Here is a 17,867-nt window from a genome sequence, read left to right as displayed (position 1 = left end):
CGCTCTCCCCGACGCCCCCTTCTGGTGTATACATAACCTTGCTACACTTTATTTCACTATGTGTACATTTCTTTTACTCGGACTGCACATAGCATGGGCTGGTACAAGCCCTGGTGGCGGAAGGCTGGTACTGCAGGCACTCGCGGTGCTTACACAATCAGATGCTGGCTTATACACCAGGGGAAGCGCTGACACAGCATCAGCATAAAGCCACAGATGCGACTACAGCAACAGACATGATAGCGGCAAGTTGTGACTCCGAACCAGCCGGACAGCGAGCAGTGAAATCCATGCCAGGATCACCGCCGGGCGTCCTGCCCTGTAGGACACTGCACTTACCTACAGTATGAAGCTGTTGCTATCTGTTATCACCACAACATTGCCCAATAAGAGGATTAGACACCTCTCGTCTATGTCACAGTATGTTAGGTCTGGTCACCACTCACCTCATATTTCCTGTAGTTAACGAGCAGCGCCAGCAGCACAACGGAGTCGTATCCGTGCTCCCTGCGGCTGGGGGGGTTCGACAGAATCTGGAACAATGGTAAAAATATCATTATAGCATAATGGGGCCCGGTTATCATGGATTGCCTATGGAGTGCGATCTGGGCGGGATCATTAGGTCGACATTTACAAAAGGTTGACACAAAAAGGGTTGATGTAGAAAAAAAGGTGGCCATGTAATTTTTATGGGGTTTTTTGATGCCTGACGACACAGGTCGACATGGACACCGTATGAGTGGACCGTGTCCCCTCGCTCGACACGCGGATATAATCTAACTCTAGGCCTACGTGGATGGTAACTTATGAGCAAAGTCGTTTTTTTAAACCTAAATCATGAAAAACTAACGTCATCCTTTTTTCATGAGGACCTTTTGATTGTGTCGACCAATAGTGGTCAACCTTTTGACTGTCGATCTAGACACATGGGGGGAAATGTAATAGGATGAGAGAATCAGAAAGTGAGAGATTTGGTAAGAAACCTCCAGGTTTTTTTTTTAAAGCGGCAATCATTTACACTGCAAAACCAGTTTGATTTTGCAGTGTAAATGATTGCCGCTTTAAAAAACTTAAGATTTCTTACCAAATCTCTCACTGTCTGAATCTCTCATCCTATTACATTTCACCCTGTAGACCTAATGATTCGAAAGCATGCAGGGACAGGGGCCCTGAAAGGCGCACGTCCCAGCATTAATCTGTGATAGCTCTGACCGCACTGCACAGTGGCCACTTCCGGAGAAACCCCTCTTCCCGGCCAGCACCACGATTTATAGAACAGAGGCCACAATGGGCTACTGACATTTTCAGAAGTTAGTAAACGGGGCAGCATCACATCCCCCTAAAAACCTGTGGGGGCTGCTGGCGACAATGGAGGGAATGTAGCAGGTATTGGCGATACCCACTGTGGCCCATCCTTCTTACATTCGGGGGATACATAATATTTGCGCCTAACCCTTGAAAATTAGCCGAAATGATGCCATAATTAATAGGCCCCAGTAATATCACACAGGGAGACATGAGGTGTGGCCCCTGCTTTAGTAGAAGATTGGGACCCTTATGAGATGTCCAGCTGGGAGTTATCCCACCACAGCATTGTTCAGGCAGATTTATAGAATGGGAATAGAGCTAGTTCCTACATCGCAGCGCTACATGTAATTACAAAACGGATCCACTTCTAAATAGGAAGGAGATTATACAAACTGTCATTGCCTATAACCAGACACAGACGCCCATCCGGCCTCCTATCTCGCCAGATCATCCAGCCAAAACCAGAGTATTCCGTGGCTTTAATCAGGAATGGATGTACAGTTTCCAGAGGCTGCACTGATTCATTCTCATTTACTGGGAGATGGAATTATCTTGTTCTAATCTACAAACCCACATCGAATGCAATTAACGGCATGTGGCAGATGGGTCTCTAGTGGGACCGATGGTCTCCAGGTCATGTGACACTCAGCCTGCATCAGAAGATTTAATGATCGTGCTTCAGACAGCTCCGCTCTAGAACAGATCAATCCCAAAGGAGAAACACCAGTGCCACTACCTTACACAGTGACCACATAGCAGCCCCCTTGCCAAAAGGGTGTCAATGCAAATCCCCATGTTTAACAATGATAATGAAAAGTCAAGTCTGCAAATAGTTGCGGTCCTAGGTAGGAATAAATTCCATTTTCAGTTTAACCCTCGAGGTCCCGTCCTTTATGCACGTTAGCAAATCATTATTATATGGGTGTTAGCTTATTTAAAGCACAGATACACATTATGCATTTTTTATGTATATAGTGTAGCCTATCACAGAGAGCTTACAGAGTATAGTCCTTTGTAATTTAAATGTTAAAAAAAATAAACATTTTTTTAGTCCATCTTTTGAGCTTGCACAATGATACATGTGTACAGTAGGGAGACATGGAAATACCTGCAAGATCGCCTCAAATATGCTGTTGATCATAACATATTCCAAAATGGTATTCTGGCTGATGTTGTCTGTCACCTGCAACAGAACAAGGCCACAAAATCATGAAAAATGCTCCATTTGTTATGAGTGCATGCATGTATGTGTGAGAAAGATGTAGTTTCACTCTCTGCCAGCAGATGGCACTGTTTCGAGGACTGAATTCAGCCAATCAGCGTCCGGCCAGTCTTTTCAATGTTTTCAAATTCAGCAAAAAATTCAAAAACAGCACTACAAGCTCCCAGCCACTGATGCCCGAACCCCGCTGCCCGAAGCCGGGTAAGTACCTTTCACACCGGCCTGTATCCCGGGCTGGTACCGGGAACAACCCTGCCAGCTAGCAGGGTTGAAATCCCGGCAAATTTTCCCAGGAATTTAGGCTGATGTGAAAGGGGTATTATAGAGTGTAATCTGTGAGCAGGGCCCTCCTACCTTTTGGACCGTCTGTAACTACCCAGTTTGGTCTTATCACTACTTCCAATTGTAAATCACAACAGGATTTGCTGCGCTCTATAAGATACCGTTAATAAATAAATACTTAATGTTATGTTGGAGCAGAAGAGCGAGAGCAGAACGTCCCAAGTCTCTTCCAATTGTAGTGTCACCGTGACCTCCCTGTGATACACAGAGGACACATAAATCAGGTGCCAACCTGACCAGGCCACGAACCCTGCTCCTAGCTTCAAAAGTTAAGCCGTGCATGCGGCTTGAGACACCGACTGGCCCGTCCCCACGCTAGTCTAGGAGACCATATCTATTTCCTGTACTGTGCCAGTATCTGTCCTACCCTGTGTGGGTCTTGATCTGCTGGTCAGAGTTGTTTTTGTGACAGCCTAAGCCAATAAGAATCACCCTGATCCTTATTGGCTAGTGCTGCCACACGTGACGGACAATCAGTGACAGCAGCGGCTTCAGCCAGCCTTGGCTTTAAGTCAGCCAGCCAATAAGACTCAGCCTGAATCTTTTTGGCTGCTGCTGGACATCTACTAGTCTGTGATCAACCTTGTAGACACCCCTACAGGATACTGCCGATTCGCTGATGTGATCGGAACAGACCCCACATGCAGGGTCGCACCGGGACTGAACCGTTTCAAAGTCCCGGTGCGACCCGGCATTTGCAGTCTGAAAGCGGTATTATACAGTGGATAAGGGCAGCAATCATTCCTTTGGTGAGTATCAAAGTACTCCAACCAAATCAGCCCCTCTCATTTTTCAAACACATCCTACAAAAATGACAGCTATAAGCTCATTGGTTGGCACTTTATCCCCCCCAAACCCCTGAGTCCTGCCAGCAGCGTGTACTGCCTGTGACATCACGGTATTTACTTACGGTCACTAAGCAGAGAAGCAGCTTCAGACAAAGGCTCTTCAAGCTTTCCGATCCGTCCCCACACAGCAGAATATCCAAACTCTCCATCAGATTCTGTGGACAGAGATGAGGTTTTATCAAAGGCAACTTTCTTCTGATTCAATTAGGGAGGAAAACTAGAAATCTCGGAAGACGCTAAAATCATTTCTTTATGCAAATAACAGAATGGATAGATTTCTGTGACACTATAAGCAGAGCTTTGTCTACTAGTCCTAATATGAAATGGAAGATTGTGAGAAAGATAAAAGGGGCGGCATTGCTGCCAAGTACAGCGGCTACTTCGCCCTGGGAAGAAGGCTATTCAGTGCAATGGTGCGGAGATCACAGAGGCTGGAAGCTGCAGCGGTGACAGGAGGATGCAATTAGCAGCTGAATCTCAAGTGCAGACTAGATGGCGCATCCACCCGACGGCATGGCGGAAATGACAGCAACTTTACCAATGGCACCAGAGTGATGGCGTCTAGTGGAGTCTAATACTTTGTTTGGAATTACAAAAATGGACACACAACTATTTTAGTTTTCTAGGGGTGCCCCCATCCCCTGGAACGATAAATTTGTCCCCATGTTTTAGAATGTCTCCCAGTCGTCTAGGACAGTGATGGCTAACCTTGACACTCCAGATGTTGTTGAACTACACATCCCAGCATGCCCTGCTACAGTTTTGCTATTTGGCCATGCTAAAACTGATGCAGGGCATGCTGGGACGTGTAGTTCAACAACATCTGGAGTGTCACGGTTAGCCATCATAGGCCTAGGACCTGGCTCGTGGAGTGTGGGGGGGGGCTGTTTGGCGTGACTGCTGCAATAGCGAGGGACACACATCAGCAAATGTAAATTGCATTCTCTAGGTCACAATCTTTTCCCAGCAATTTACTACACTTGGTTTCTGTTTGAAACTCAAAACACCCCGAAAAATAGCCGGTGTGGACAGATCAAATAATAAGTGAATGATTTCACCAATATCCATAGAATACCATTCATGATTAAGCTTTAGATTCACTGTAATCCCATTTAAATGTGTCTACTGTACGACGTATAGGTTGCTGCCCCTGCTCTTCATATCACCATACAATTGGCCTGACCCTGTCACAAAATCACTACGTAGCAAACAGATCCTTTTGTGTTGCATTTGCTGAGAATGTCATCTGTAAAACACACGCGGCAAACAATTCACTCATATGTTTTAGATTACTTCTTGTACCTTCATCCGAAGTTCTGCCTTATCAAAGCCCATCAGCATGTTAATAATATCAAAGCCGGACGTAGGCTTGTTCTTCTGGTGAACCCCACGAATCAGTGCACAGAGTGTCTGCAAAAGAGGGGGTTCAAATGTTCACTCTGCACCAACTCCATTTACAGTATCCTATAAAGCACGGGTGTCAAATACAAGGCCCGCGGGCCAAATCCGGCCCAACAGACCTCGTCATGTGGCCCGCGCAGCCGCCGCCAGCCTTCACCTTTTATTCTCTTTTTTGAGAGTTTTTTTTTGCACTGCCGGCGGCCATGTTCCTGTGGTCTTTTAAGATGTCTGCGGCCACAGGAACATGGCCTCCGGCCTCCACGGCTACGTGGAGGAGGGCCCGGCAGCCTGTTCCCTCTTATCGAGGCAGTGGCAGACGCTGGGTGACGATGACGCCTCCCACCCACGCGTCTGCAGAGAGGAAAGAAGGCAGGCCGAGTCGGGGGGCCGCAGCTGGACAGGCCGCGGCGCAGAGAGTGGAATTGAAATTACTGGAGCCGCAGCAGCAGTAAAGGAGCCTGAGGGATAAAATAAACTAAGTTACATAAAAAAACAATATATCTGGTGGTGGTGTCATGGCATTACTTTTATATTATACAGGGGGAGCAGCCTGTGGTGTCATTGCATTATTATTATACAGAGGGAGCAGCCTGTGGTGTCATGGCATTACTTTTATATTATACAGGGGGAGCAGCCTGTGGTGTCATTATTATTGTACAGGGGGAGCAGCCTGTGGTGTCATGGCTATTTAGATTTAAATTGACTCGTCCGGCTAACGCAATTTAATGCAATTTAAAGGGATGTTTAAAGGGACGTCCTACTATAAAGGGCCCATGAGTATTTGAGGATAATAGGTCCTTGGGTCGACCCTATGTAGTTCAACATGCATATAGAGTCGACCACTACAAGTCGACAGGGCCTAGGTCGACACCTGAAATCGGTCGACATGGCTAAGATCGACATGGTTGGAAGGGCGACACAAGCATTAGGTCAACAAAGGTAAGGGTCAACAGTCAAAAAGGTTGACATGAGTTTTTCACTTTTATTTGTCCCGAATGTCAACATGGACACCGTTTAAGTGTGCGGCTGCACTCGGTCCTGATTCGGGCTCGGTGCCTTCGCTGCGTTCGGCACACTATTTTATTCTTTCACCGCCCCATAGTGGATGGAAGGGTGGGAAATACCGCCCGTTGGCACATGTTGGCTCAAAAAAAAAAATGTTAAAAAACATGTCAACTTTTTGACTGTCGACCTGTTTCAAGCATCAACCTAAGCGCTGTCAACCTTCGGTGGTCTACCCAGTGCATGTCGACCTAAATAGGATTGAGCTAGTGACCGTATCCCCATTTGAGGAGGTGGGTATCAAAGTGGGCAACCCTGCAAAGAGGACCAGGCCTATAAGTAATTCTGTTGGATGTTCGTTTGAACTGACCAACTGTCCAGAGACCTTTAACCTGCAAGCAATGAGATAGCGGCCTTACCTGTAGGGAGTTGACCACTCTGATCTGGTGCTCGGCTCCCAGGGCCTGGATGCAATGCTGGAAGAGGCTGTTAATATTATCCTTTATCTTCATTAATTCCTCCCCATCCAGAGACTCCAACTTCGCTTCCAGATACTCTAAATTCACCTGGTCAAACACAGTTCAAATAAAAGTGCAAAGGATGAAAAAGGACGATATCAATGTTCAGCTGGGTATGCACTGGCTGATATATCGCCTGTTCTAGCCAGTGAGTGATACACTGTGAGCCTGTCTGCAGGTGTGCACCCCCAATATGACGGAACCAAGACAATCACAGACCTAAGGCGTCAGCTGTGCAGCACATTCAGCGGCAGATATATAGGTGCGTTGTGTAGTGTGTACAGACGGGAACACCTGCTGCAGGGACCGCTGGTGACTGACATCTCAACTAGGCTGGCAGAGTTAAATGCCCGCCCAGTTGTGACATCTGGTATGACACCACCAGTTGGACAATTGGTAAGCGTGTTAGCACAGATCGGCAGACCATCGGTCAGCTGTGTACCTAGCATAAAAGAGCAACTTGTCGATTCCTTCTGGTGGCAGATGTGGGGCCATGGCTCAGCCGATACAAATGACTACATGTACCCTCGGTTAGGTTACAAAAGCAAGATGTAATAACCAGGGGAGGCTGCAGAGAGGGGGCTGCAACACGGTTCAAAATTCAAATAGGGGAGCCCCACCCACTGTCACCAACTGCCATTCCAAACTGGCTCACTGGCAGTTGGTGTTCCTCCTCTATTTGCAATTTGAACTGTGCTGTAGTCCCAGCTCTGGAGCAGCCACTGGTAATAACACTGGGACTGATTCAGGTTAGTAAGTAAATTTTGTATGTGAGTCAAGGCCTGGGTTTGAGTCTTCAGATGCAGCAGTTCACAGGTGCCAGCAGCAGGGGGCGTCTATTTATCCAAGACCCTCCTGCTGCCTTTGCACATTCACACACAAGCAGCTGCACCCAGAGATACAGCCGCTGTACAAACCGCATCTATCTCGGCGTCAGGCCAACTAAGCCAGCACATAGACATGTCCTACACCTTCCAATAGGGAGCGGAAAATGTGCAGGTGACCGGGAAGATTTTGCTTCATTAACGGAGGGCAGGAAAGTGGGAACTTTGGGCTCTGGTCTCAAGCATTGTTTGGGGTGCAAAACAATTGGTCTAGCAATGTCTTAATAATGAATACTGTAAGTGTCCGATAAGTAAGCTCTCTTTCCTAAATATATGATGCGATGGCACCTGACTTTACAACCATACATCAAGCACTACAAATAATTTAAAACCGGTTACCTTCATGAGGAAAAGTTCATCCCAAAATCGGGGGTTGCATTTGGTGGGATCATCTCTCTAGAGGTCATAAAACAAGTAAAATCAGTACCTCGCAGTAACATAGAGAACAGAAACATTATAATCTCCTGCGTGCAACAAACACATATCACATATCACATATCTAATGAACGCCGCTTTAAGTGAAAAGAAAATTCCAAAAAAGACCCTGTATTATGGCCCTTATTCAGATCTGATCGCAGTACAAATGTGTTCTCAAAATGGGCAAAACCATGTGCACTGCAGGTGGGGCAGATGTAACATGTGCAGAGAGAGAGTTAGATTTGTGTGAGTTATTTTGTTTCTGTGCAGGCCAAATACTGGCTGTATTATTTTTACACTGCAATTTAGATTTCAGTTTCCCTGCCCTGTGGCATAAATCTAACCTTTCCCAACACGCAGCCTAACCCTAACCCCCCCCCTAAGTGTCTAACCCTGTTTCCCCATTAGATTGCGGATTGTTGGTCTATTGGCGGAAGTCGGGATGCCGGTGTCTGTATAGTGAATTCCATCGTCAGGACCCCCGGGATGCTAAACGCATCCCCATCCAATTACCCGCAGTATCAGATTACCCCCGAAAAGCCGTCATGGGCAGCCGTTTATCAGGAATTTTGTTTTGAACCTGCATGTTTCCAAAAGAGAATGGATTTTTTTTAGAGCGACCTAATAGAATTACCCCCAAAAAAATATTGGCGAAACATCAGGAAAACAAACAATCTTGCCCGATAAGTGGATAGCACCTTGAAAGGGAGATTTATCAAACCATACAAACCATATAAAAAATGAGAAGTAGCAACCAATCACATTGTAGCTGTCATTTATCTAGTACACTCTAAAAAAAAATGAAAGCTCAAATCTAATTGGCTGCTTTGGGCCACCGCTCAACATTTCCTATTTGGGAGGACTCGCATCTTCCCCAATAAATGCAAAATGGCAGAAATTAGGTCAATAACAACTGTGTGTGCGTCAGAGATCTGGATTGGGAAACTCATCGTCTGAATTACCAGCAATGTTACCTCAGGCCATGGATGTGTTGTCAGATCCTGTAACATCTTATTTATATACAAAACACTGTCATTAGCCGTCTCCGTGTAATTCCACCTGGCGGATACTTCCCCTGATTCGCTAATAACAGGCCAGTGACAACGTGTAATAAGGAGCCCTGTCATGGCGTTACACGGGCCTTGTATACATCGGGTGAATCAGCACAACGCTTCTATTACAGTTGTGTCACAGGCCACGGCGCAGGCTACTCGTTCTGTGTGCGATTCTGCAGAACAATTATGCATTGTGGGCCGAACCGATTATTGATATTTATTTTTAGCTAAAGGGTTTCCTTGGTAACAGGGGAATGGCAACGCTTTAGTTGCCATGGAAACCTTTAAAAAAAATGGAAATTAGCATACACACGTGTATAATTTGATACAACGAACCAGCAGCTATTAGGCCAAAAAATGAAGAGAGTGAAGCGACAATGTTATATCTCATCTTCAATGGATTTAGGAAAGCCTCGTACAGGCGTAAATTCCTTACACAGAGACTCGGGCAGACCTGTATTTTCCCTGACACGCCCAGATAAAATACCGGCTTCCTGTCAAACAGCGAACACCTTGCATTTAAAAAAAAATTGCTGTTATTTAGTTGCTGTTTGGTGCCACGCATGCGTACTGTGATTCACACGCATGTGCAATCATTCTATAATCAATTGCCGTACAAATTCACACAACAGCGATCAGCTCTAAATAACCCCCATAGTGCGCAGTGTTCATTCTAGCACCCGCCATCTTTGAAAACCCATGCAGTTCCTCTTCCCTGCCTGGGGTGTCGATGTCTGCTGTGGTGTTTCTAGCACAGGTCTGGTTTGCATATCAGTGCTGATAGACAGACCACACTGTGCTAGAAGCACTACAGCAGACAGCGACACCCCAGGCAGGGAAGAGGAACTGCATGGGTTTTCAAAGATGGTGGGTGCTAGAATGAACACTAAGGGCCTTATACTGGTTCACTCTTAGAGGCACTGCAGGTGGGGCAGATGTAACTTGTGCAGATAGAATTAGATTTGGGTGGGGTTTTACTTCAAAGTGAGATATATATTGCAGTGCAGAAATAAAGCAGCCAGGATTTACCCTGCACAGAAATAAAATAACTCACCCAAATCTTATTATCTCTGCACATGTTACATCTGCCCCACCTGCAGTGCATATGGTTTCCATTTGAGAAGGAATTTGCCTCTAAGAGTGAACCAGAATAAGGCCCTAAGTGCGTACACAGTGAGAGATGTTACTAACGACATTGTCAGTATAGCGGTCGATAACAATATCCTCAGATTGAGCTGCATGTACAGAAGACATCGCTAACGACCCGCACGAGCATGCATCCTTAATGATATAGTGTGTAAACATTAACTTAAATAAATGAAAGTGTCATTATGACTGGTTGTTATCGTGCGTATCATTACAAATACTGTCTACTGTCTACACAGCGTAAGAGCAGCAGACTATGGGCGGTATTCAATGAGGCTGATTCGCCAGGTTTTTATGGCGATTTTGTGCTGTAAGGCGAATTTCTGACTAAAACGGTGAATCACCCTATTCAATGACCAGACGGCGAATACATTTGAAGGTTTTTTTCGCCATGATTCACCGAGTAGCAATCGATATCTTTTTATGGTGAAGTGGAAGGTGAACTTTTAAAATAAAGTGTTTTGTGTTTTACAATTGGTGTAAAAAAATCTGGAATTTTATTCTGAGGAGGAGCATGCTATTTTTATTCATGTGCTGTAAGCACATGAATATATATATTTTTTTTTTACACAGACCAGCCAGCAGGGGGCCGGAGCCGAGTCGCTCATTAGATATTCACTTCACCCGATCATTACATATTCATGATCGGGTGTAGTGAATATGCCCGGTCCCCTGCTGGCACCCCCGGGGGGCAGCCTGTGCTGCCTGGCACCCGGGGAGCCCACCTCCCCCCCACAAACGTTGTGGGGCAGGCAGGGAGACTTCCATCTCCCTGCCTGCCACCGTCCTCAGGTTCCCTGCGGCGTTCCCGCAGGAGCTCATATTCGCTGGTCAGGGGCAGCGAGCCCCTGACTCGTTGAATACCGGAGCCGGCGAGGCTCCGGAACGCGGCGACCAGTGGCGAATGTGCAGCGAATCCTAAACAGGATTCACTGCACGTCGCCGGTATTCACATTGAATACCGCCCAATAAAGGGACCTACAACTTTGAAGAAAAATTTCTATACAGCAGATTATGGGCCTTATTCAGCTTCAGAATAACGAGCGATTTTCAGACTTCTGTGCATCATGGAAGCATGCAATCGATGATTGACAACGGAGGGCTGGGACAGAGTTTTGGTGGAGTGGTCCGGACCATTATTGGGGGCAGATGCATTACAGGATAGGGTCGACCCTAATCGCTGTGATAGCAGCGATTCCAGCGATGAGATCACAATTAGTTTGTGATCGCAGTGCAGTGCGGCCTTTCTCCCGCTGGGTGGCCTTGCTCTCTACTAGGTGGCCTCCAGCATGCAGTAAGCAAGTATTTTCTGGTTTTGCGATTTTAGCAAAACTGCAACTGTTGCTGAATAAGGCCCTATATTGGGGTTATTCATTCCTGATTACAAAGCTGTTTTTTTCTCAAGTGAAAAAAAAAAAAACATGCTGCACTGCAGGTGGGGCAGATGTAACATGTGCAGAGAGAGTTAGATTTGGGCGAGTTATTTTGTTTCTGTGCATGGTAAATACTGGCTGCTTTTTATTTACACTGCAATTTAGATTTCAGTTGCAATGCACCCCACCCACATCTAACTCTCTCTGCCCCACCTGCAGTGCAGCATGGTTTTGTCCCATTGTTAGGCCCATTGTTCTCAGAAACTGGTAATGTATTTAACGCAGCTTTTACCACACATCGCAAAAGAGATCACCGCTGTGTTTTACAGAAAAGACATCAGCTCCTAACTGCCATGTTACAGGCTGTGCTTAGAGCTGGTTGGTTGGTTTATTTGGACACCGCGAACGTTAGACGGGGGGCGGTGCCTGGCTGCTGCATCAGGGAACCTTACCGTAAAGATCTCATCGTACATCAGGACCACCTTTTCTTTCAGCGGCTTCTTGGAGGCCGAGGACTTCCTCAGAAGCCCCACTTTCTTCTCTACTTGTGCCATGGCTCACGCATAATCTGCAGGTGAGAGAACAGGGCCGTTTACATACTGGACTAGCAACACAAAGGCATCACAGGAAATCCATGTAGTGTACGGCATTATTACAGTATCTAATGCAGTGACTAATTCCAGGGTCACTGTGCAATTCTGGGTGAGTCTTTATGGTCTTTGGTGACAGAACGGTAGATTTACCAACGGATCTCAGGCATGCCTAGCATTATCCCGGACACTCCCAGCGGTTTCCCAGACACGCCTAGCATTATCCCAGGCACTCCCAGTGGTTTCCCAGACACGCCTAGCATTTTCCCAGGCACTCCCAGCGGTTTCCCAGGCACGCCTAGCATTATCCCGGACACTCCCAGCGGTTTCCCCAGACAAGCCTAGCATTATCCCGGACACTCCCAGCGGTTTCCCCAGACAAGCCTAGCATTATCCCGGACCCTCCCAGCGGTTTCCCCAGACAAGCCTAGCATTATCCCGGACACTCCCAGCGGTTTCCCAGGCACGCCTAGCATTATCCCGGACACTCCCAGCGGTTTCCCAGGTTTCCTAGGATTTTCCTGATCCCAGCACCATCTGTTATTACACTTAGATAGGCTATAGGAGGCCTGTAAGTGCGTCTCTGGTTATGTTCCTCACAGATCAATAGTGGCTATACATAGACAGCAGGTGGCTTACATACCCGAGCAGGGCAGAGCTCCAAGGGAATTCCCCACCTGATTGGATGTAGCTGTCTCCATGGAGATTGCTATATCCAATCAGGGCTGAGCACAGCCTTCCTATAATTGGGGGCCCATGTCGACAGTTGTCAACAATGAGACCCAAAAAATCTGATCAAATCACGTCGATCTTTTCACGGATCTACCTTTTTCTAGTCGACCCTGTCGTCCTTTTGGGGTAGACCTATTGACTGACACTGCTGTCTATCTAATAATCCACACCACTGCAATCCGCAGGCAGTGACAATTCGTCCCCGGCAAGGGTGGGGGAATGCCTAAATTGCCTGTCCTAGACCCCCCAATTACTGATGGCAGTCCGTTTCGCCATAGTTAAATACTGGAGAGCGGAGGGACCATAGACAGTGGTTGGGGGTCACAGGGATTTGGAATTACATTTCTGACTGCAGTTTTTTGGGGGAGGGGAGGGGGCGATTTTGTTATTTAAAAAAAAATAATAATAATTATAAAGTGGAATTTCCCATTCTAACATAGCAGATATTCTCTCACCGGTTCCTCTATAATTAAAAAACACAAGCTTAAAATATTCCCTAAATATACTTATAATGTGATCATTGCCCACACGTGGCACACCCAATTCTGTATGTCCCTTCCTCGCTCACGTGCACTCCTCGCTCACTGAACTGGACACTGCCACAGAACAAACAGCCTTTGTGTGACGGAGTTGGGCTGAACCGTAACATCCATGAAGAATAGATCTGATTAAGGTTAATTACTACTTTGTGACACAAATAATCAGCGCACACTGAAGCTTTCTACACAAAGGCAGAGGCCGGGAACAGAGTTTTCAGGGAAGGTTAGTTGTGGATTAGATGCAGCATTTTATCGTACACTATAACCAGCAAAATCTGTGCAGAGCAGGATTTCCAGATTACCCTGATTTATTTGCTCAGACATCCTGGTAGACAATATCATTATATTCAAGAGATTTTCCAGCTTAAAAGGATTTGGGGCTTTATTCTGGTGTCCGCGTGCGTTTGTTCCGCCGATGTTTTGTGTTTGCGCATGTGCGAAAGAAACATACGTCCAAATTCCGCATGAATTGTTTACACTACGAACAGGGGGAGGAGAGGGGTGTGAAGGGATGTTTGGCCTCATTAACATATGCAATCGCCCCACGTTTCATGGGCGTTCCCATGAAAACGCTGGGCGTACGTATGGTAATGCGGCCGTGACGCACGTGTGGGGGGCGGACAACTGACATTGCCGGATGTCAGCTGCCCGCCCAGATCCCTGCTTTTGCACGGAGAAATGCCCGAGTGGTCTGAGCTCACGGGAGCTGCCTGACCGCTCGGTCCTGCATTCGATGGTATGCGACCATCGAATGATGGGGGAGGTTCCCAGAGATGGAAGAGGTGTATACCTGAGAAATCCACTCGTGCTCCGTGCGGTCAGCAGCTTACCGCATTCGGACGAAGTGAGCGATCCATACGAAAGGCGGGGTTTAGGACGCTCGGTCCTGGCCGCATATTCGGATCCGGCCGCACCAACCAGAATAAGGCCCTTTACTATCTAGGACTTGCATTCCTGTTACATTTACTGAATTCAAGGGTGGTACAATAAGTAAGGTAAGAAGACCTCTCATGTGTGTAATGTTCTCTAATACACTTTTGCACCAAAGCAATTTACGGTCGGGTCAGGCCTTAGTGTAATTGGCCCCGGGAAATGCTCTGTATTGAACATGTGTAAAACATGTGTAAAACATGTGTAAAACAGTTCAGGGGCAGTGTAAACAGGTAACATGGATCATCCTGTCCACAGCGAAGGGAGATCCCATACCTCCCAACCGCAGCTTCCTGCGGTCAGTCCAGAGGTTGGGGAACAGCGCACACATCTACATTGCTGTCTGTCCGGCTATGCAGGGGAGAAGGTGAATGGATACCGCGCGCCCATTCACTGCACAGACAGAGGCTCAAAAGAGGCACCTTTCAAGTGCTGGGCTTGCCCCCGGCGTGATGTATGCACTGCCGTGGTCCCGATCAGCGGATTTATCAATGTCATCTCCAAGCTCCGGAGTTCAAGACACTGTAAGCATCTGCAGTGTGAAAGGTGCCAACCCGGGAATATCTCTGGTCAGTATTGCAGAGTAAATGTGGTAAATTCAGCGTCTGACCCGGATAGGAACGGCGTTCCAAATATCAGGTTGGATCCAGGATTTTGGTGTAAAAGCCAAAGCAGGTAGATCACTGCCCCCCCTCACTGCACCTGATATCAGTCATACTGTCTTAACACCAGGTGTAAGATGGCTGACGGGAACATGGTCACACATCGAGGTGCATAGTGTGATCAGATTTCTGCGTGTAAAGGGTACATCAGCAGCTGACATTCACCGATAGCGTGTCAGGTGTACAGTGAGAACGCCATGTCACAGAGACAGGTTTGGTGCACTACATTGGATAAAGGCAGGACAGAGGTTCAAGATGAGTTATGGCCTAAGTTGCCTACTTTATGGCTGTCCTCTCCGGGAGAGGGTGGCCAGTTCCTTCAGGGAGGGGTTGGGGCCACTGAAGGGATAAGAAAGGGGTGGGATGCGTACAGAGCTACAATGGTACATCCCGTTTTGGGGCATGGCCAGCGCGATCGCGTCCTGGTGGCCCTGCCGTGCAATGCAGGGAATTTAAGGCACTGCACAGGGGGCTACAATGATGCTATATGCATCATTTGGTCCCACGGGGAGAAGGCGGTCGCAGGGGAAGACCAGCATTTCAGGAGGTTTGCCACCCTTTACGGGGGGGGGGTGCGGAAAGGGGACCCGATTTCCGAGATCCGGGAGGCTAAGCAACCCTGGTTATGGTACTACCATCATGGGGTACTGGCCCATAATCCCTACAGCCCCAACCCGGCACTGTTCTGATTGACATATCTTTGAACCATTAATAAAAGCACCTGGGTAAAGGGCGATAAGCACCAGCGGTGAAGGTCAGCAAGCCGCCACGTCCTGGCTTCAGACGCTTGACGCAGATTTCTTTTGTCCTGGGATAGATGCCTTGATGTACTGTTGGAACCTCAAAAGGGAAAAGGGGAGAGGGGGGGATGATAATCCGCACACTACTAGATTTCTAGTAGTGTACCGTTGGAACAAATGCTTAATCCCCATACACACCAGGCCAGGGCCCTTCTGAGCGATACCTTTTTAAAAAATATCTAGTGTGTACGCTCCAGATCGGTAACGATGCGTGCTCCTGCACATCATTAGTAATCCCACACATCAGCTGAACATGAAGGTCGATTCTGGCTACATAGCCAATGACCTGCTTGTTCAGAGTGTCTCGTTGGTGCCATTGAATTATATCGTTTACCGTTATCCATCAGTGAGTATGCTCAAATTGCCTGCCGGCAGCAGATACCGTTATAATATATCATGTAGTGGTCAGCTAGTGTATGGGGCTTTAGACAAGTATGGAAACTATACAGAAAAATCATCTATACCAAGGGCCTGATTCAGACCCGATCACAAATCCACGGCCAGAGCGATTCTCGAATGACTGCACATGCGCATGGTACACAGTGCGCATGCGCGGAGTCCCTGAGAACGAAGCCAGCGTTGGCTTGCCAATACTGCCCATTCTCATGGTGATTGAGAGCCGGCGTCCGTTTTGTGGAAGGCTCGCCGGCGCTTACTGGGAGTGTAAAAAAAACTCCAGTGACGCCAGGCTATTGGGAGGTTGAGCCGCTGACATCAAACGCAGCTTCCATCTCTCCATGGTCATTGCAGTCGTGCATTGGGGCGGGCGGGGGGGGGGGGGGATTTCTGGCAGGGAGGTGCAGCCCAGCAATCAGGTCTGAATCAGACTCCAAGCCCGAATTATTTATTATATGTCTGCGTACAAGATCAATAAATGATTACAATAAGAGGACTTGTTACCTTATTCATGAACCACCCCTTACATACCACGTTTTTCAGCCATGCATGTGTTGCATCAGGCATACTGTAGCTGTTTGAATGTGGCCCTAAATTCCAACACAATTCTCCAATACAGCCTTCGTTAAATACCCAGGATGCAGCATTGTGTTGTGTCCTGGGGCCACAATAAGTAAATAAACAAAAAGTGTGTATGAACACATGGCTGAAAAACACAGCAGGTAATCACATAGCGTCTATTTACTGAACGTCTCAGTATTAGTACAACACAATACATTGCAGTCATCCCAAGGGTTGACAGCAACCAGGAGAGGCATCCCCGATATCCCCATCACCTCCGCCGCCCGCCGTCACAGACCTCTGCGCAACTGCACTGTGCAATCCCACCGGCACAGCAGAAGTAACATCGCAGCGTACAGCACAGACGAGCCAGGAACCAAGACGCCCGCCGGTCCGGCACGCAGCAAGCCACACACGCCGAACCAGAAGACTGATCCAGGGGAGGTGAGTATTGACAGGTCCGTTGGCGGGAAACTACGGGCGGCGGGCTGCGATCACAAGCAGCAACACACGGTGAGTCCAGACCGGCCATAGCGAACCTCCCTGCCCGGACGCTCCAACAAGCTGAGAGCACTGACCCGAGAACACCTGTCAGGAGAAGACACAAAAGAGACCTAAGAACATCGCCGGCTCCCCTCTGACTGTACCCCCACCACAACCTTACCCCCACCGACGAAGGCACACCTGGGCACCCAAGGACCCAGAAACTTTTCTGCCACTTACCACCACCGATCTAAGGATATCGAGGACACCCGGGGAACAGGCAAGCGGGACGCCGCTACCTGTCCCACCTTCAGGTGACATAAAACCACGGTCACCACTGCCACCCTCGCATCATTAACGCATTATTGTACTAACCTTTTTTAATTATATAATTACAACTGCACGTTATGTAACAGGGATACTTTGTATTTACATTGTATACACCTTGTATAAACCTGCACCTTGTTTAAATAAAACGCAATTCTTAACCACTCAGCAATCATCCATTCATTCTCACCCACACAAACCCCAAGGAGCAAAGCGCAGCACTACCAGAAAGAAACCATATCCCAAGGGTTTCATTCTATTACATGAAATGACAAAAAATTAAATCACTGGCTAATCGAAATCAAAAGAATATTCTGGTTGAAATCTCTGC

General features: G+C 47.4%; 1 protein-coding gene across 1 annotated transcript in view; it reads right to left on the bottom strand.

The window, feature by feature from the left end:
• ARMH3 (armadillo like helical domain containing 3) overlaps positions 1-17,867 on the bottom strand; it is a 103,391-nt gene that overhangs the window by 80,813 nt on the left and 4,711 nt on the right. Inside the window, exons 2-8 of the mRNA XM_083149642.1 lie at positions 11,969-12,084; positions 7,865-7,921; positions 6,543-6,689; positions 5,023-5,130; positions 3,783-3,875; positions 2,417-2,491; positions 447-533 (exon numbers count right to left, since the gene is read on the bottom strand). Of these exons, the coding sequence (XP_083005768.1) occupies positions 447-533; positions 2,417-2,491; positions 3,783-3,875; positions 5,023-5,130; positions 6,543-6,689; positions 7,865-7,921; positions 11,969-12,070 (669 nt within the window). The 5' untranslated portion in view covers positions 12,071-12,084. The remainder of the gene's footprint in view (positions 1-446; positions 534-2,416; positions 2,492-3,782; positions 3,876-5,022; positions 5,131-6,542; positions 6,690-7,864; positions 7,922-11,968; positions 12,085-17,867) is intronic.

The sequence above is a fragment of the Crinia signifera genome, chromosome 6, assembly GCF_055691185.1.
Source record: "Crinia signifera chromosome 6, ASM5569118v1, whole genome shotgun sequence".
Lineage (NCBI taxonomy): Eukaryota > Metazoa > Chordata > Amphibia > Anura > Myobatrachidae > Crinia > Crinia signifera.
Note: the sequence above shows the minus strand (reverse complement) of the source record. Positions and strands in the feature narration are given on the sequence as shown.